General features: G+C 37.5%; 2 protein-coding genes across 5 annotated transcripts; both read left to right on the plus strand.

Annotated features, from left to right (window-relative positions):
* Positions 1-646: 646 nt before the first annotated feature.
* Positions 647-5,199, plus strand: LOC135215151 (uncharacterized). 3 transcript variants are annotated; one of them, XR_010314603.1, is made up of 6 exons: positions 647-906; positions 1,609-2,292; positions 2,402-2,533; positions 3,170-3,346; positions 4,135-5,021; positions 5,116-5,184. XR_010314603.1 is itself a non-coding variant. In XM_064249597.1 (5 exons), the coding sequence occupies exons 2-5, from the start codon at positions 1,612-1,614 to the stop codon at positions 4,633-4,635; spliced, it is 1,491 nt and encodes a 496-aa protein (XP_064105667.1). In that variant the 5' UTR covers positions 647-906; positions 1,609-1,611; the 3' UTR covers positions 4,636-5,199. The 3 variants fall into 3 exon arrangements, 2 of the variants coding, with proteins under 2 accessions (XP_064105667.1, XP_064105668.1); XM_064249597.1 differs by having other exon boundaries at positions 4,135-5,199; XM_064249598.1 differs by having other exon boundaries at positions 658-744; positions 4,135-5,199.
* Positions 5,200-6,118: 919 nt separating this feature from the next.
* LOC135215153 (uncharacterized) lies at positions 6,119-16,700 on the plus strand. 2 transcript variants are annotated; one of them, XM_064249600.1, is made up of 6 exons: positions 6,119-6,169; positions 6,989-9,488; positions 14,084-14,232; positions 14,359-14,509; positions 15,040-15,198; positions 15,541-16,700. In XM_064249600.1, exons 2-6 carry the CDS (start codon positions 7,006-7,008, stop codon positions 15,569-15,571), a joined length of 2,973 nt encoding a protein of 990 aa, XP_064105670.1. In that variant the 5' UTR covers positions 6,119-6,169; positions 6,989-7,005; the 3' UTR covers positions 15,572-16,700. The 2 variants fall into 2 exon arrangements, with proteins under 2 accessions (XP_064105670.1, XP_064105669.1); XM_064249599.1 differs by having other exon boundaries at positions 6,146-9,488.
* Positions 16,701-19,669: the final 2,969 nt, after the last annotated feature.

Consider the following 19,669-nt stretch of genomic DNA (forward strand, 5'->3'; position numbering starts at 1 on the left):
TTGTAATGTATAATACACATTTTAAGTTAGAGTATGACATAAGAGCTATTCACTCGATTCCAAACATTCCAATCTCATAGTTTGAAATACAAAGAACAATGCCATAGAGAGGAAACTGAAAAAAAAAACTTCCTCTTCACGAAACATGAAGGGCGTTTGAAAGTTTTGACAAATTAAAAAGTCATCAATTTGCGAAATTTTCACTTCGAAATATATTATACAATTTTAATATGACAAATCAGTCCAAGATAAGCATTAGAAACACAGATCATGATAATAAATTGTTAATTTATTCGGAAGATAGGAGGCAGCGAAAAGGTTAAGTGTATCTTTGTAAGAATACAATGAGTGAACTAATATGATGAAATGATATTAAATTAAATTTGCTTTATTAATTCATAAAAATACAGAAGCAATGTCTCATTTTGGTATGAGAAATCTTGATTTATTCGTAAGATAAACAAACGGCAAGGTATTCGTTAGATCAGATAAATGAATAAACAATGTATCTGTAAGAATAAAATTAACGAACTAGTCTAATAAGATTAAATAAAACGAAACTTGTCGTATGACACCAGAGAATACAGAACCAATGTTTCATTTTCAGGTCAGTCAGCTGTGCTATGTTTACAGACTACACAGCAACACAGCCTAAAAATGCAAGTTGGCAACTGTATAATGGAATTCGAAAGTAAACAGCAGCGTGAGGTCTTGTACTTTTAAGTGATACAGAACGTTTATAAGGTAAAGCCAATTGTTTACAGTGACTTTTATGAAAAACTGAACATTGTTGGATTACCGTCACCCACTTATTTCTTCGTTAATAACGAGAACAAAAGTGTTAAGTGCTCTCAAAGTGTTTCATCTTTTGTTAAAGTTAAGGATCACGTTGGTCGGCGGGCGAAGGTAAGAGTTGCCAATTATATATTTTTTCATTCCAGTATGTCCCTTGTTCCTTTTACAATGTTTGATCAGTCCATCCTGTGTAGTGACATATGTATAATGAGACAGATGAAATGACATATAATTATATGAAATTATCATATAATTAAAAGATGGAGGAGATTATTATCGTCTGTATGCGAATACCAATGGTCAGACATCATACTGTGTTAAAATACGGCACTTGACAATAGCAATTTTGTAGAAAATTTATACACTGGGATTGCCATTTTGCTGAGAAGACTGTGGTCTATTTGCTGTGGCGTAGTCCGTGCTAAAATGGAAAAATGTTACGAGAAAAAAAACTATCAGTTGGAATCATAACGAAGGAGTTGGCGCCCATTTTGGTAGTAGTAGTAGTAAATAAAAGGAGCTACGTATGGAACGGCTCTTTACACTTTTGCTGTTATCAAGATGCAAATGTCACCATATCAAAACGCATTTAGAGTTCATTTTCATGCAGATTCTATAGAAACTAATGAACCCATAACGTTGTTTAAAAATAATACTTAAATGTTTAGCAAAAGGTAGGCTTACCATACGCTTCAGTCATTGGCTGACTTGTTTCTTCATTGCAAATGGACATTTTCTGTATGTCGTTTTTTTATTTATTTTTCCTAAAATGTTATTTGCCTTGTAAGATTTTATTTTATATATTTTTTTCAGGAAATGGCGAATGAGAAGGTTGACGACTGTCAGTTGTGCTGTGAAAATTACGACAAGACGAGGAGACCTCGCAGTTTACTGTGTGGCCACAGTTATTGCACAGAATGCCTGGACAAACTCTTGCAAAACGAAACCTGCTCCTGTCCAATATGCAACGCGAGCATCAAAGCATCAAGCGTATCGGACTTCTCAATCAATTATGCCTTGGAGAGTGCTATCTCAGAACTGAGGGATTTAGAATTCGCAGAAATGCTCAAGTCACTGCCCAAGGGAAGACAAAGCAGACTGCGAGAGATGATCGGTCACCACCGCACATGCTCTCGAGAACTGCTCGATTCTGCTAGAGAAATGAGCGGTGATCTAGATAACTATATTGAATTTTTGCTCGAGAACAAAGGACGACACGCGAAATTGGCTGTAGAACTAGAAGAAAGGAGTGAGTGGCACAACGAGATTATACAGGACATAAAGAAAGAGAGAACTAAGGTGAAGGAAGATAGAGAGAAAGTTAAAGACCATATTGAGAAACTGGAGGCAGCTTTACCTCAGCTGGACAAAGTCGTTGACCTCACCGAGACCACCGATGCGGTGTCCAAAGCTACCCTCATTTTTGGGGAACTCGCCGACCTTGTAGACAAGTGCAAAAAGGACTATCCTGATCCCACGATTGCTAATGCACAAAAGGTGAACTTCCCACTACAATTTCCCCTTGTAATACTGAAGTCTATTTTTCCTAACACTCGCAGTCAATTTGTAATGCATGGTTTAATAAATTTAACCTTTACTTCCGCAGTTATTGAGGTCATCTGACAATCTGTACGAGGAGGAGGAAGAAGAATCATATTTCTTTAACGTACATGGTTTCCCGGAAACATTCAACATTGCAGATAGGCTCGCTATAACTGTATCAGAGGAATATGTCTATGTGAGTACTACCTGAATAACTCCTCTCGTAGGGCTAGTACTATAGTTATATTTTTGGCATTCACATGATGGTCTCTCTGGATAAGAGGAAATACAACACACTGACAAAGGTAGGGTTTGGATAAGCGCACACGTAGGCCTACTTTAGTTACAGTTTTTGCATTCACCTGTCCCCTTCTTAAATAAAAGCAAATATAACAAATGACTATGGTAGGTCTGGGATAAGGAACTAAGGTTATAATTGTTATATACCTTTGCACGTTTTCATGTTCTGTCGTTTTTAGGTATTGTTGATGATGTAATTTAGTACTACTACTATTTCCAGTTATATTGTTTGATGCTTCTTTTAAAATCAGGAAAGAAGTCAAGATGCATTTTTTTTTGGTTTTGTGTTGTCGTCAATCATTTTACCCAGTTAACCTGCTCGAGTCAGCGACAGCTGCAGGTTTTTAAAGTAATGATTCCTTTAAAGTGTCACAACAAAATTAGTCCCCTTTTTTTCCATCTATGAAACTGTCACATGTACAGTGGGTTGTAATTTAACAATGCCTCAGACTTTCTGACCTCAAATAGGGCGTCTCTGACCTCGGCATGAAAATATATCACTGGGAAATTCAAATCTGAATTACACCAACAGGATAGTCACCCGAAAAAAGCGCCCGAAGAGTGGAAGAAGAAGATGAAGACTGGGAAAGTTTTCGCCAGCGACTGTGGGGAAAACGTGAGACATGCCAGGATTTCGGTGACAGAGGACCAAGTGTACTTGCACTGCTTGGAAGATGGGAGACCCCCTGAGCTAAGCTTTGAAATCCAGGTCAGTTGGGTTATTTAGAATGTATTTGTTTATTGTCTCCGACTCTCATAATCAGGCCGTTTGTCTTCAAATTTATAAGTGCCTCTCGATATTTCTTGTAAAACTTCTTCGTCTGTTTCCCACCTTGTTTCACATTTCTACTCTTTGAGAATTTAAGACTTGTTTTGTTTCTTTAAGAGGATATATCCTCACTAAATGTTTCTTTTTAATATTGTATATAGTAGTCTCTTTTCTTCTGTTTTGTCTTAGATTTTTGCTGAGTTATTTCGACATCAGAAAACAAGAGCGAGTAGTCAATGTTAAATTATTTAGTTTGCAACTCAATCAGTCTTATCCATATTGAACCAAACAAAAACTTCTTTCAGTTTTCTTCTGAAGATTGAAAAAGAAACCCACAACATCACTTTTTAACTTGTTTACTTAGAGTGTGTAGCGAAACTAAATGTAAATACTTACAAGTAAACAAGTTACAAAGTGATTTTGTGGGTTTCTTTTTCAACCTTATCCATATTGTTTTTTATGTATCTTTTGAGGGAAAAAAACGGTTTATTGCAACCTCTGGAACACCGATCATTTTTTAAAAGTAAAAGTACTTGCCAGTAGCTGGTTTGACCTTATAATGATATAGAATTGTGTCCACTCACTTGAAGAACAAAGAAAATGACCGGAAGGTGCTGATCGACAGGTACGAACAATAATCCTGAGAAATCTGAACATTAGAAGGTTAAATGAATAATTCCCTTATACTATTCTTTATGGTCTTATAACATAATTATTTCTTTATGCAGCACATTGAAGTCATGACCCTCGTGAAGAAGCCTAAAGTCGTCTTTTTAGACATAGCCTGGGACAATGTCCCGAAGGGACGCGTTCACATCCAGTTAAACGCAGGAAGCGCCCTTGCAGAACACTTCCTGTCCCTCTGCACTGGGAAACTGGGACCGACGTACGTGAACAGGAAGTTAAATGATGTCGTTTACCCCCAAACCCAAACAGAAAGGATAGGAAGCCAGGTCTACGGAGGCAGCTTCATTGAAGGGAAGGTCGCCCTCGAGGACAAGGATTTCTACGGGAGCGTAAACAGCCGCTACGCCTGCGAGGGAATCGTCTGGATGGAGAAGGACTACTCATTCTACGTGTTGACTGGCATAGGAAGGGACTGCACGTACAACAGAGTCTTCGGCCAGGTGACTCAAGGTCTCAAGATCCTGGCTGATTCTGTTAAGAAAATCCTACTGAACGACGTTGAAGTGGAGATTATTGACACTGGAGTGGTCCTCGACTTCTAAGGCTCCTGGTTTCTGGATACTTCTGAGGCTCCTGGATCCTTCTGTGGTTCCTGGTTCCTGGATACTTCTGTGGCCTCCTGGTTCCTCCAGAAGTCTCCTGGTTTCAGGTTCCCTCTAAGGCTCCTGGTTCCTGGATACTTCCGAGGCTCCTGGTTCCTGGATCCTTCTGAGGTTCCTGGTTCCTGGATCCTTCTTAGGCTCCTGGTTCCTGGATACTACTGAGGTTCCTGATTCCTGGATCCTTCTGAGGTTCCTGGTTCCTGGTTCCCTCTAAGGCTCCTGGTTCCTTCTGAGGGCTCCTGGTTCCTCCAGAAGCCTCCTGGTTCCAGGTTCCTTCTAAGACTCCTGGTTCCTGGATACTTCTGAGGCTCCTGGATACTTCTGTGGTTCTGGATACTTCTGAGGCTCCTGGATACTTCTGTGGCTCCTGGATACTTCTGTGGCTCCTGGATACTTCTGTGGCTCCTGGATACTTCTAAGGCTCCTGGATACTTCTGTGGCTCCTGGATACTTCTGTGGCTCCTGGATACTTCTGAGGCTCCTGGATACTTCTGTGGCTCCTGGATACTTTCTGTGGAAGAAACTCCTGGATACTTCTGTGGCTCCTGGATACTTCTGTGGCTCCTGGATACTTCTGAGGATCCTGGTTCCTCCAGAAGCCTCCTGGTTCCAGGTTCCCTCTGAGGCTTATGGTTCATGGTTCCTTCTGGGATTCTTCTTATATGAAAAGGAGTTAGGAGATCCTCCTTACCTCTTCATATTCAGTAAAGGGAAGAGGTGTTAAGTTGAACGATGAATGTAAAGAAAAAATGTTCAATATACTTGAGATTCTTTTTCAATCCAGTTAGACCAACCTCACTCACAATAATGGATGGAGTGGTTAGTAGGTCTAGGCTATAATAGGTCTTAAGAGTACAAATGAATTTGTAAAAAAAAAAATTTAGTTTAATAAAGCAGTTTTAAAACAAAGTTCATTTCGTGTTATTTCTTCATTCACTTTAAAATTACCTCCAATGCTTAAATATCTTAGACTTTTTAACGAATTTGTTAAAAGTTTGTGTATATCTGAGTTGTACATCTGCAAGATAAGCCTATAAGTGTTATGGTAAACTGCTGAGGTGAATACAAAGTTTCTTGTCAACTTGAAAATTAAGCTTCTAAGATTACATTTTTATTGGTGACAAAAGATGAAAGCTTTAGGAAATAACAAAAATTTATTGTCTAGTTTACATTAATTAACAAAGTGAGTATTATTCAATCTGGTTGCGATTTGTCAAATTATTAATTCCACACCTTGTCAACACAACACCTGTATGATAATAAACTAAGGAATGTAAGACCATTGATATAACTGAAGTAATCACGATGTTATCCATATCTGAGAGCGTTGGTTGGTGGACTACAACTATTGGAAATGCAGTAAGTGGCAACTCTCTCCCGTTTATCAGCTGACTGACTCACTAGAGATAAGGGCTCTTTATATAGACTGTCCACAGCTATACTGCAGTCAGTATAGGAAGTCTTTATATTGTCAGTGAGTGCGTCTTTATAAAGTGATTTTTTTATCGTTTCTGAATAAAAAATAAGCTTACAATAGTGTATATGTGTGATATGGAGAGGCTGAAGTTTAGATTAAAGAGGTCCAGTCAGTTACTAAATTTGAGAATCACGCCTCATAAGAAAAAAAAAAGTCACAAAAGATCTTGATGTTATTTCATTATAGAGAGCAAGATGGCCCAGTTCTGTTCAAATTCGAGGATGTGCCTTTATCGAGGGAGATGTTCACATGGGGTTTTCGTAGCATAAATGAAAAGAAACTGCGATAAATATCCAATTTCGTAATTTTCGTAAATGCGTGATGTTGTTACAGATTCAGTCAGATCGTATAATTTGTTTGTGAAGTGTTACTGTATCCTGGCGATCAAATATACTATCTTATTTGGATCTTTTCTCATATTGATGATGCTGCAATGTGTGTATGTATGCACGTGTGTGTGTGTGTGTGTGTAAGGTAGGTTTAAATGACCTATTCAGTTTCCTATGTCTTACGAAGGTTAGACTGTAATCATATTTCCATTCGTATAATTTTTTCCAGTCCCTTTTATTTATCCCTATAAGCTAAGGGGTCGGCTGCCTCAATATGCCTTCTCCAATTACTTGTGGCAGCACCTTCTTCCTTCCATTTTTCAGACTCATAGCTCCCCAAAATAAATATGTGTTGATATGAATGAGTGTGGCTGCTAAAACAGTATAAAGCTTTGGACAGACTTACTTTTTAAACTTAAGTCACTAGCTATCTGTACCCTCATATCTCATGCTCCCCACTACTTAATAGACTCCATTCTCTCCTTAGCCTGGCTTTCCAATGAGATGGATCCTACAAAGTCGTCATCAGCATCAACGTTTACTGATGAAAACATCAACTGCTTTAGACTTATGCTGATTGTTGACACTGTATATCGCACCTTCATGAGGTGGGTGTTTTACACCGATGCCACGGACAAAGACGACGACGAAACTCTGGAAGACTACTTGGTAAACAAACGCAACATGACACACCCAGAGTACCGTACCAAATTCAACAGGACGATGAAAGGTATGATTAAAAGTGATAAGTCTTGCCAAAGCTTCGACATCTCTCTCTGGCTCTATGCCATCAAGTATGGATGCAAGGAGGTGGCTAGTCCTGACAGCAATGAGTGGAAACAGAGTGGAACGTTTGAACACAACCTTGTACAGATGAAGAAGGACAGAGATGCCCTGGAACACGGGAAGCTCAGCGTTAGCAAAGATGCTTTCGACAAAAAAGTACCCGAGATTGAAGATCTGCTCACGAAGACAATGAAACTAGCCGAAGTCAAGTATAAGAAGTTTGAACTAAAGGGAAAGGCACAGGAATATTTGGATACAATTAAGTTAATTACTCAATACCCACTAACAGCAAAGGAATTTGAGTCTTACAAGCAAAATGCGCTGCTACAAAGAAACCAGGAGGCCATCTTGAAAGGTGGAAGGGCTGAATTAATAGAATTGCATAAAGGCCTGTCTGCAGTGGGAGCACTAACTAGCCTCCTAAAGCCAAAGGAGCGGATAGACGTGACCACTTTGTTTGTCAAACCTCATATAGTAGCTTTAGAACACGAAGGTGAAGACATTAAACCCATTGCATTTTCACAGATGCTGGAGTATGCCGAAAATCAAAAAGGTGGCGATTGCAACATAGCTCAAACTCTACTGATTGCAGGTGCTGCTGGTTCTGGGAAATCAACAATCATCAAGATGTTCTTGTCTGAATGGAGTTCAAACAGTGACTCAGTTAGAGGACTTGATCACTACAAGGTTCTTTTATTTGTCGATTGCAGAAATGTAGAGGTTACTTGCCTCTGTAAGCTCGCTTGTGCTCAGATGCCCAAAACGTCGATGAAAATGAGTGAGAAAGAGATGCTTTACTCCATACTTAGCCTTCCAACGCTCATCATATTTGATGGACTGGATGAAACGAACAGCAACGCAGAAAATCTCTTGCAAGAAGTCCTCAATATTCAGACAAACGATAACATCACAATAATGGCCACAGTAAGAACAGAAAGGTACGAAGAATTTTCCTACAGGATACCTGATGACTTACAGAGAATCATCTTCTATCTGAAGGGAGTTACGGCAAGTTCAAGAGAGCTTCTCGTGAGGAAACTCCACAAAAAACTGAAAGATAAAGGAATGGCTGGAGGAGACATTGAAGGGTTGCTCCTCTACTTGAGGACGAGAGAAGCCAGTCTTAAGGCGTTCTGGAATCTCCCTTTTAATCTGGTGTTAGTGACTTATCTATGGGCTGAAAACAGCGAATCTGTACGAACCATTACTACGCCCGTTGAGCTCTATAGCAAAATCAATGAACAGATTAGGAAGAGAATTCATGACCGCTTAGCCCGTAGCGATGGATTTATTCCTACACTGGAGAAACGCATCGATGCTTTTATAAATGGGTTGTGCTGGGAAGCACTGAAAGGAATTAGAGAAAATAGTATGACTCTTAACAAAGGGGCGCTTGGACGTCTAAACTACCTCTCAAAATCTATGTCTCTGCATTTAGACGAAATGCTTGGTTCATTCCTTCAGTTAGATCCTCTGGGAGAATTCAGCTTCTTCCACAGGGCACAACAGGAATTCTTTGCAAGCTGGTACATCATTGCAACAGTGACCAATAAAGTTGTCTCAAGTAATGTTGAAAGCATAAAGAAGAAGATCATGGAGAGCTTTGAAAATAAAGGAATCTCAACCAGTGTATGTAAGGATATGGAGACTTACATTTCTGATTACCTCAAAGACTTTCAGAAAGATGGCGTTGCAGATATTTTGAGGCATGTCAGTGACGATACGATGGAGTGTCACTTAACCAAGTATCAAAACACATTGGTCAATTTAATGGAACTTCTCAACTTAAACAAGAGCTCAGTCAGTAAAGCCTTGTATGCAGAATTGTTAGATCTTCTAAACAGGTCTGGAGTGAAGGACAAGGAATCATGGATTGCAGTTCTTAACAATGTCAAGTGTGAAGAGGAAGTACTCAAACAGATTTGTGCCAAACCAGGAATGCAAGGTGGCACGGCTAACATAACCATAGACAACCTCGTAGCCTATAATTCATTGATAAAGTATATCTCAGTTAACCAAATAAATATAAACATTTCAGTTAACCCAATAGATTTCGTGCCACCATTTGATCAACTGATTGATAGACTTGTGGAAATAAAGGCGCCCGTTCGCACTCTGATACTGCAACATCTTTTTCGTCACCCTAGATCCCAGCTGGTGGATACTTCCCTGAAAGTTAAGATCATTCAGCTTGTAAATAAGTAAGTAATGTGCTTTGCTTTTGTTATCAAATAAGAATTTGTGACGGTGGGTTGTAACACTCCAAAATGAAAGTAATCTAAGAAAAAATCTTCAGGAGTTTGGAACATTTTTAAGAGCTATAGACATGACAAAAGTGATGGTTTTATGTGTAATTTTAAATTCAGATTCAAATTCAAATTCTTTATTTCAGCTGTAGAGCCATGTACAAAATATTACAATAAAATTAATAGTTATATACAAATGTATTAGGAATAAAACAAAAGGTCTAAACACAGAAAATGTGTTTAGACCACTCTTTAAAAACTAATGATTTTTTAAAACTATCACTGTTAAAAATTGCACAAATTAAGTGGTTTTTTTTAACTCTTTGCTCTTTGAAACAAGCTTACAATACATTTTCTCACTAATTCATCAAATGTTGGTATTCCTAAAGAAATAAAGTGTCCACTTACTCTCGAAAACCTTTCTATTCCCATCAGGTACCTAAAAGAGTCATTATAACATACCTTAAGTTTTCGTAGGGTTTCCTTTTCACATTTCATTGCCAGAGGCATACAATACAGGGAAGTACAGAAAGATCTGAACAAATGCACTTTTGCCTCATCATTGCACATATGAAAGTTCCTTAGCAACATATTGCCTCGCAAGCATTGCCCTCGATAGAGTGATGCAATATGGTCATCGTCCTTCAGATTGTCATTAATATTCATGCCGAGATATTTACATGACTTAACGACTTCCAACCTGACGTCATTAATATCGAGTGACAGTTCACTAAATGACATAAAATTCCTGGGCTTTATAACAAGAACGTTGGTCTTGTCAGGATTGGCTTCTAGATAATGGTACTTCAAATATTCCATATTTTTATCTATGAGTATTTGCAACGCTTTTAAAGATGGGGCTAAAAGTATTATATCATCTGCATAAAAGATATGATTCACCTTAACCTCTCCCACTGTGCAACCACCTTCCCTGCTGAGGACCTTTGTACTTAAGTCATCCACATATACGGCAAACAGAAGTGCTGATAGAACACTACCCTGTCTAATACCACAACTGGGTTTAAAAGGGGAGGAAAGACTATTGCCCCACATTACTCTAAAGTCCTGAGTTTTGTACCAGTACTGTAGCAGTGCTATAATGTAAAATGGCACACGTCTTCTCTTTAAAATTTGAAATAATCTTTCATGACACACTCTATCAAAAGCCTTGGGCATATCCATTGCGCATACAAAAACTGGAGTGTTTTTTTTTTACCTATAAAACTGGCATGTTTGTTTAAAAAGAAAAAGGGCCATATCAGTGCTGTGTTTAGTTTTATAAGCAAATTGATTATCCGAAGTTGTTAACAAGTCTTTGCATCTTTGTAGGATGATGCATTCTAATAGCTTAGAAATAATAGAGGCAAGGGCTATTGGACGATAGTTATTCTTATCAGAGAGAGACTTATGGTAATCCTTAACTAAATTCAGAATTTTTATTTCAGTCAGATTTTTTTATACGAAATGATGCCTGAACAAACAAGTGAACAAAAGTGACAGATGCACATACAGAGTTGGATGGGCATATCGTAAGTGATTTCCTGTGATTCCATCCAGGCCCGGGGCACTATTTAACGAAAGGGATTTTAAAGCATCTTGAACGTCTTTAACGGAAACAATTGGCATGGTGCTTTCTTCATCTTCATTTTCCATCGACAAAGACATTTGTGGATGGTTCGTACCTTCCATAATATGAGCATAATGATTCTTCCAACCTTCTGCTATGTTTGACTCTCCCCTTATTCCATCAATACTAACCGGTAGTTTGGTAGTTTTCTTTCTTATTTTGTTTATTGTTTTCCAAGGATTTCTCCTGCTCAAATCTCTAGCGATTTTTTCCTTTGTTGTTTTGTTTACCGTCTTCTTGTAGACTTTGAGTGCCTTTTTAAAATTTCGTTTAGACAGGACCATCTCATCGTATTGCACACCCGATCTCGGCATTCCCATTTCCTTCCATAATAAATACTTTTGTCTGGCTGTAACGTGGTGTAATTTGACGTTTTCATTCCAGCCTGGTATTCCATGCCTTTTATGTACCTCCCCGGTATTTTTTGTATCTCCACTCTTAATCAATGCCTCAACAAGATCGACAGCAAATGTTTCAATTAGAAATACATGGTTTCTGTCTCTGCATCCCCTTGTTCTACAGACAATTGCCTCAACTGGAAGCTCTATTTCTTTTAGTGACTTCTCGCTTCGAACTTTATATTCATCATTATTTCTAACCTCGTAAGTTATTCTGCGATTATTGGTCCCTGCTACTATGTATGCTGAAAAATCTTGTACACACAGTTTAAAACCCAGAGGCTTGTGGTCTGAGCCTATCTCCTCGTAAAAAAACATTAAACATCGAAGTGCACTCAAGAGGGAGTCAGGGCACACGACATGGTCCAGCCACCTCGTGTGACCCGTAGCATCGCTTACCCACGTATGGGTATCTTGTGGTAATGAGGTGATGTCGGCTGCACAGCAGTCGTATTCATCACACCACCCAAATAATTCTGCACCAAATTCTGATGAAATGTGAGCGTTAAAATCCCCTACAGCAATAACATGATCATTCTGATGTTCTTCAAATAGACATTTCATTTTCCCTAATTTATTTAAGTATTCCTCAGTATTAGAACCGTTATAATAGGGCATATAACAATTGATAACCCTTATCGTGCTACCACCCAGACTAATATCTATACATAAAAAGCGTTCATCTCTTGTGGGTATTTTCCTGACATACGGAGAGATCTCCTCATGAACTAAAAAAGCTAGACCCCCATGTGGCCTTCCTCTACCAGAGCTTGACTTAGGTCTACTGGTGACGACGATAAACTTAATATCAATATTGTTTAGAAAGTTACTCTCTGTTGTGGCAAAAATGTTTCTTGCAATGCTATTATCTTATAGTTATTACATAAATTTTTTACAACAACGTGGACATTTTCCTGACAGATCTACAGTTAAAAGTTGCTATGTTAATTGAAGCCATGATTAATTTCTTTTTTCGTACCATTTCCTTACCATTACGCCTTTTGGCCAATTAACAGACTGAAAAAGGTTAGTTACTTTACATTTTCAATGCTCTCGATTGATATTTTAAAGGAAACATATTGTCATGTTTCGCTTGAAGTTTCTGACAATGAACTGAATTTTTACCAGATATATTTATGACATGGATTTTCAATTCATCTTCATTTACATGAGGACTTAACCTAGACACAAAAAGAGATATATTGGTGAGAGGTTCAGCTGCTAGTAGACCGGTACCCTCATTGGTTCCTATTACTGCAGGCTTTCTTCTTAATAACTTGGTTGAGGTGGCGAATCCGGGGTGTGGAACTTCATATGGTCCGTTTTCGTTTCTCCTCTGCATCTGCCTTCGCACTTTTCTCCGCTGCCATGGCTGGAGCTCCCATTCGTTCAAAGATGTTGATGATGTCGTGGAGGCCAGATCCTCATCTGAATCATTCTGTAGCGTGACATCCCGGGTAACCGTTTTTATTACTCATGCCGCTCTCCGGTTCTAAGTATACAGGTAGCAGTTCCTGTAGAAGCTTCGCCAGATGTAAATTTGTCAGTGTTTTTAGTATCCGACCTTTTTCTGTAAAGATGAAGTAGTTCAGCTTGATCTGCTATCACTTCGTCTGACGTTTTTCTTTTCTGCTTTGTAGCATTATTCTCCTTCACTAAAGTCGTTATTTCCTTTTTGCTAACATTTTCTTCTATTTTTGAAACTTTTTCTCTAAGCTGCTTATTGGAATTGGAGAGGATCTGAACCTCCGAAATAAGAGCACTAAACAGTTTCAGCACCGTTGCCATGTCGACATGATCCATAGTTACTGGAGGCACTTGGGTACACTTCGTTATACAAAATTCAGTACCTTCAGGTGTAGGTGACTGACACATTAACGTCATAATTTGTCGTATGTTATTTTCCTTCTTCTGAGCACCACGATATTCCTTTTTCTTTTCGGGGCAGCCGTACTTCTCAAACGCCAGTAGCATTGCCTCTGAGGCTTCTTCCTCACTGTAAAAGTCCCTGCAACGGCTCAGCAAATCCTCCTGATTCATGCAGTCAATCTTATTGAAGATAAAAAAAACCAAGCCATTGTTTATAAACATACAGTCCGATACCTCGGATGCTGAATTGATACTTGCCATGATTACTTTTCATTTATTTAGGTGTTCTGCGTGAAAATGACGTAGCTTCACGTCATTGAAACTATGACGAAACGATGACGTCATCGAAAGAAATTTTTCAAGGGGGAGTAAACTTGTAACTTGTCTGCTTGTTAAATGTTGTGCCATTATCTTAACATTTACTGAACATTTCCTCTGCTTACCGATTTGGTTTGCGAATGATTTGTTAAAAGACCAATTTACTATGGGTCAGTATTAACAGATACTGAAGAAGTTCTCGCCTTCATTGAAACTGTCAATTAATTCTCCCACACCCCACCCTAGCGAGTATAACAAACTTCATAATCAATTGACTCGATCTTGATCATCTCCAGAGTAATGGTGCAGTAGTTTTATTTTAATTTCTCTGCACACAGGAGTCCTCTGACAAAATACTTTGGACCTGTATATCCTGCGATGTCCATTCCCATGACAGTGGTGAATATTCAGGCAAGTGTTTCACAGTCAGGGTCATTTGCACAACTCAAGAATTTTGCCGAGGCTAATCCACATCTGGAAACCTTACGTAAGTTTCATACGCACTCTTATGCAGTCTGTGTCTAGCAAGTTCATGCACATAACCTCTCAATCTATTACTGTCACAGAAAATATGATGTGTTTTTGAAATGTTCTTAACATCCTCTCTCTTCAGATGTATGCGTTGACCTTGACATAGATCCTAAGGAGCTGAGCAGCCTCCCTAGAGTCAAACACTGGTTACGACTCTACCTCCCAGATGTGACGGAATCTTCGACTAAGATGGCTTTCTCTGTCATCAAGGCGTTGGCTCCCCAGAGAGATAGGTCAGAAGCAAGACACTTTTTTTCTGTATTGTAGTTTGGGATTCAGTTTGTTTGTATGGTGTTTTTACATTGCATGGAACCAGTGGTTACTCAGCAACGGGACCAACGGCTTTACGTGACTTCCGAACCACGTCGAGAGTGAACTTCTATCACCAGAAACACACCATATCTCACACCTCAATGGAATGCCCGCGAATCGAACTTGCGGCCACTGAGGTGGCACGCCAACACCATACCGACCACGCAACTGAGGCGCTAGTTTGGCATTCAGATTTTCTTTTGATGAACTTTCAAAGATGGAGTTTGTTGTCTTCTTCATGAAACTAGAAACTTCTTGTGATTATTTGTCTGTTATTCAGTCAGATTCATTTTCCAGAGGTCTACCTCAGTCATGCAATAGCTGCATATGTAATTAAATGTATACGACACTATAAACGTATGTATATGAGCATGCAGACAAACTGATTAATACGTATACACTTAAGAACACCACGTTTCTTTACAAATAATTATTCAAAATTTCCCCTCAGGGTGAAGGAAGTGTTCTTCCCAAGGTGCTCGAGAGACACCAGAGTTCTGAAAGCACTGATGTTGGAGGCCAGGAAGAGAGTCCACGATCACTTCGAGTACTACTTCCCCAAAGAGTGCGAACACTTCTTCCTGGAGTACAACTGGCCTAATGCTTTCTGGTAAGCCCCTGGAATGAAGGTAGTGGTCTGAGTGCTGTCAAAAAAGCGTGTTGCACACTCCACTTTCACTTTGTTTGGTTTTACTTACATCCCTCCACAGGGATGCTTCCCTCTCGGGCGGGTCCTTGTACGTTTTCAAAATAAGGTGCTTCTTATATCTTGATAATTGTATTTTAGTGTTTTCTCGTCAGTATCGTAGCTCCTCCAGAACAGCAGAGCCTTTGATTCTTTCTTAAATTTACTTTCTTCGTGTATGATCTCTACTTCAGGCAGTATATTTATTGTATAGTCTAGGTAATAAGAACTTAATGTAACCATTCCTTTATCTTATTTTCATTCCAGTGGGGACAGAGGCATCGACGATTGGACATAGACACCACCATCACAGCAAGCTTTAGGAACCAGTCAGCACTATCTAGTCATTATGACAAAGTTTTAAAGTCAGTGGAATATGTTTACACAACGTAGCCATTATAAGTTTATGACTGTATTGAAGTCTGTGGAATTCTTTCTTCACTTAAGGAATTCAAAGACGTTTCTCTGTCAATCTTGACTCTTTCGAATAGATTCGACTGTAGCCTTGAAGAAGTGAGACTGTTATAGGAATTTTCAACCTATTTTTTGCATTCATGACTGTAAGTCCTCTTTAACAATGGAAGGAAACTAAAACTGAAGAGATACAACACATCCCACTTTGGGAACTTCTTTACATACAAGATATGTGACACATGGAATAAACTGCCACCAGAAGTTGTAAACAGCAACAGTGTGGAAGAGTTTAAAAGAAAGCTAGACAAAATCATTAGGACACTGTGAATAAACAGTAAAACCTGCTCCTAGAGATAAGTGAGCACAAGATGTCTCCTCGGATGGACTAACAAGTCTTTGAGACATCCTAATCCTTGCAACTCATGACTATGAAATATAGGTTTTGGATCTATCATTGGCTTGACAATACTCAGCTTTTCTTAAATTCCTGACGGACTTCCTTAATTCCATAAAGTTCAAGGGCCAAATGAGGTCAGAGGTCTTTCAAGTGACCTTAAATGAGATGGTAATTAGATGATATGATGTGTTCAGGGGGTTCTTGGTATGTAAAGGTCACGATTCAGGATAAATACTTAAAATATCAAAATTCAGTGAAATTATAATGTATCAAGTCTAGTTTCATTTCGTGTACATTAACCTTATCACCCTAAATAAACATTATTCTTACCAAATGGTAATAAACAAAAGATACTTCGTATTTAAGTAACCAAAACACAGGTGAAAACACATCAAATATCATTATGGGGACACAGTTCAATAAGAAGCATTTTCCAGTCTCTCTCTCTCTCTCTCTCTCTCTCTCTCTCTCTCTCTCTCTCTCTCTCTCTCTCTCTTTATGACTTCCATTTAATTTAATGGCCTAATTATATCAGTGACCACATTCAGCAGAGGACCGAGGGACGGTGGTTAATGGACCCACGAATTGGTCTGGTGCAGTTTAAGAAACCCGCATTAATAATACATAATAATTATATTATTATTATTATTATTATTAAAAATCCTCATAGTAGCACGAGTCTTCAAATGGATAAGCAAATCCACAGTTATGTAAATGTACATATATTTAAATTTAAATATATGTACATTTACATAACTGTGGATTTGCTTCTCCATTATTATTATTATTATTATTATTATTATTATTATTATTATTATTATTATTATTATTATTATTATTATTATTATATTGTTGTTGTTATTGATGGAGTAAATTTGTTGTCTTGTTATGCCTATAGAGAGAGAGAGAGAGAGAGAGAGAGAGATTTGAGAGAGAGAGAGAGAGAGAGAGTGATGGGGGGGGGGGGGTGGACTGAAAAATGATTACGAAATGAAATGGAAGTCATAATAAGACACAGACAGAGAAAGAGGAGGAGACCTTTCTATCATCAACAGATTAAAAAATTATAATATAACCTCGCAAAAGATGGCTACTATAAACAGCTAATTATAATTATAGACTGGACTCGAACTATAGCCATATTTTTTCTTTTCCTCAACTATGGCGACAGCAGAGCCATCTGTCGGCAGGGACGAGAAGTCAAACGGAAGAAGAAAAAGAAAAAGAAGAAGAGGAGTCACGAATCTCTCTTTAGTTCCTACGAATCACGAAAAAAAAATAAAATAAAAATACGAAAATGTTTACGCTTTTCCATCACGCAAGTTGGTTCACAACTCCCCAAACCCCCGTCTCCCCATCCCCCCCTTACGACGACGCGTTCCTCTTGTTTTTTCTTTAATCTCTCTCTCTCTCTCTCTCTCTCTCTCTCTCTCTCTCTCTCTCTCTCTCTCTCTCTCGCTTTTATTGATTGGGTCTGGCGTGTCTGTATTATTCGTCAGATATCTGTGTTTATATTTGCCAATTTTTTAAAAATAAGTTTAATTTATATATGCTTTATGAATTCAATTATTATTTATTTATTGTTTACTTAATTATTAACAGTAACATTAACGTGCTTTAATAATATCTGTGTTTATATTTGCCAATTTTTTTAATAAGTTTAATTTATATATACTTTATGAATTTAATTATTATTTATTTGTTGTTTACTTAATTATTAACAATAGGATTAACGTGATTTAATCATTACCCCTTTTGTTATTATAACAAACTGTGCCAAAAATATTTCAAAAATATGAAAAAATAAAAATTAAATTCAGAGTTTTCGTTCACATTCCTTAAATATCGAAATTACAGAAAGAGAATTTGAAGTATGGCATAAAAATAAGATGATGATGATAATATTTCATAAATCAATAAGTAAAAAAGACGTTGCTTGATTGCTGTAAGATAAGCGTTGCAATTCTATCTCTCAATTGACATAATTAAATATTAATGTTTCAAAGTCTTTGATGTCGTTTTTTATCCTAATTTTTATAAGAGAAATTTTCGTGACTTGTAGGTATTAGGTTACCCTGTATTAATTACGTGTTACTGAATACACGTAATTCCTGATTGAATAATAGTAATAATAATTATAATAGGCTTTGTTAAAAATGGTTGCTGCTTCAGTACTATTAATTTTGTAGAGAGTCTTCTCTATTTCTCTGATGACGGCTTTCTCGTTATTGCTTAGGCTGGCGAGCAACGCACCAAAGGGCATGGTAAAATTCGGTTGCTCACCAGTCTCCTTCCGAAATAATAATAATAATAATAATAAATCATTCAATGGACAAAACATACCTAATACATTTCGGATACTGAAAAAAATATATAAATTAGGCCAAAACTTAAGGAATTGATGAAGACAGAGAGATTAAACTTATGGGAGAAGGGTCTCTCTCTCTCTCTCTCTCTCTCTCTCTCTCTCTCTCTCTCTCTCTCTCCTCTTCTCTCTCTCTCTCATAAGAATTTTGTCTGTGATAACTATTCTAGTTATTTACTGAAGGAAAAATGGTTCATGATTAGAAAAAGATAATCAGCTAAATATATTATATCTATATAATATATATATATATATATATATATATATATATATATATATATATATATATATAAAGAATTAAATAAGAACCCGATAGAAAGTGTGAATAGTGTTTTCAATAAAAAAGTGAAAAATCTGTTAAAAGGTAACGAAAGCCTTATAAAGAAGGTGTGTGTGAGACCTCTCCCATCGCTACCGTATATGTGTATGTACGATAAAAACCCATAAAAAGAAAACAAACTTCCCTGCCAGACCAAATTATCAGCTCAGTGGGTTCCGCATCTTATAAATTAGCAAAATATTTAGTGGATATCCTTAACCCATTGGTAGGTAACATCTCTAATGCCAATATTAAGAATAATGTGGACTTTGATAGATAAACTAAATAGTGTACAAGTTAATAGTGAATCGAAACTTGTGAGCTTTGATGTAGTATCTCTATTCATAAAAGTTGCCTATTGATGATTTATTGGAGTTTGTATTGGAATTATTAGAAAACAAACAACTGGATATTCCATTTTCTAAAAAGCACCTTAATTGAACTGATAAAATTATGTGTTAAGGACTGTAAATTTGAATTCAATGAAAATTCTACTCACAAAATTTTGGTATATGGCAATGGGAAACCCTCTGTCCCCAGTGCTAGTAATTTATATATTGGAACTTTTTGAAAAGAAAATTTTAAAACATAACTTCCATTCGCAATGGTACCTTGGGTTTAGATATGTTGACGACATAATTTGTGTATGGCCAGGGAACGAAGATGTAAATATCTTTTTTTTGCCAGGTTAATCAATTAGTACCATCAATTAAATTTACTATGGAAATAGAAAAAGATGAATGCCTACCCTTTTGGATGTCCTCATACGGAGAAATAGTAGTGGGTTTAAGTATAGTGTTTACAGAAAACCTACTAATATTTCTTCCTATGTACATTTCTATTCTGGACAAAACAATAAGGTTAAAAGATCAGTCTATGCATCCAAGTTTCTAAGAGCACT

Source organism: Macrobrachium nipponense, chromosome 5 (assembly GCF_015104395.2).
Source record: "Macrobrachium nipponense isolate FS-2020 chromosome 5, ASM1510439v2, whole genome shotgun sequence".
NCBI lineage: Eukaryota > Metazoa > Arthropoda > Malacostraca > Decapoda > Palaemonidae > Macrobrachium > Macrobrachium nipponense.

What these genes read in the sequence shown, in the direction of transcription:
- LOC135215151 (XM_064249597.1), top strand. Translation starts at nt 1,612, where the DNA reads ATGGCGAATGAGAAGGTTGACGACTGTCAGTTGTGCTGTGAAAATTAC. An exon ending in CGATTGCTAATGCACAAAAG is followed by an intron (nt 2,293 to 2,401) that starts GTGAACTTCCCA and finishes TTACTTCCGCAG; the next exon opens with TTATTGAGGTCATCTGACAA. An exon ending in TATCAGAGGAATATGTCTAT is followed by an intron (nt 2,534 to 3,169) that starts GTGAGTACTACC and finishes TTACACCAACAG; the next exon opens with GATAGTCACCCGAAAAAAGC.
- LOC135215153 (XM_064249600.1), top strand. Translation starts at nt 7,006, where the DNA reads ATGGATCCTACAAAGTCGTCATCAGCATCAACGTTTACTGATGAAAAC. An exon ending in TCCACATCTGGAAACCTTAC is followed by an intron (nt 14,233 to 14,358) that starts GTAAGTTTCATA and finishes CTCTCTCTTCAG; the next exon opens with ATGTATGCGTTGACCTTGAC. An exon ending in TTGGCTCCCCAGAGAGATAG is followed by an intron (nt 14,510 to 15,039) that starts GTCAGAAGCAAG and finishes ATTTCCCCTCAG; the next exon opens with GGTGAAGGAAGTGTTCTTCC.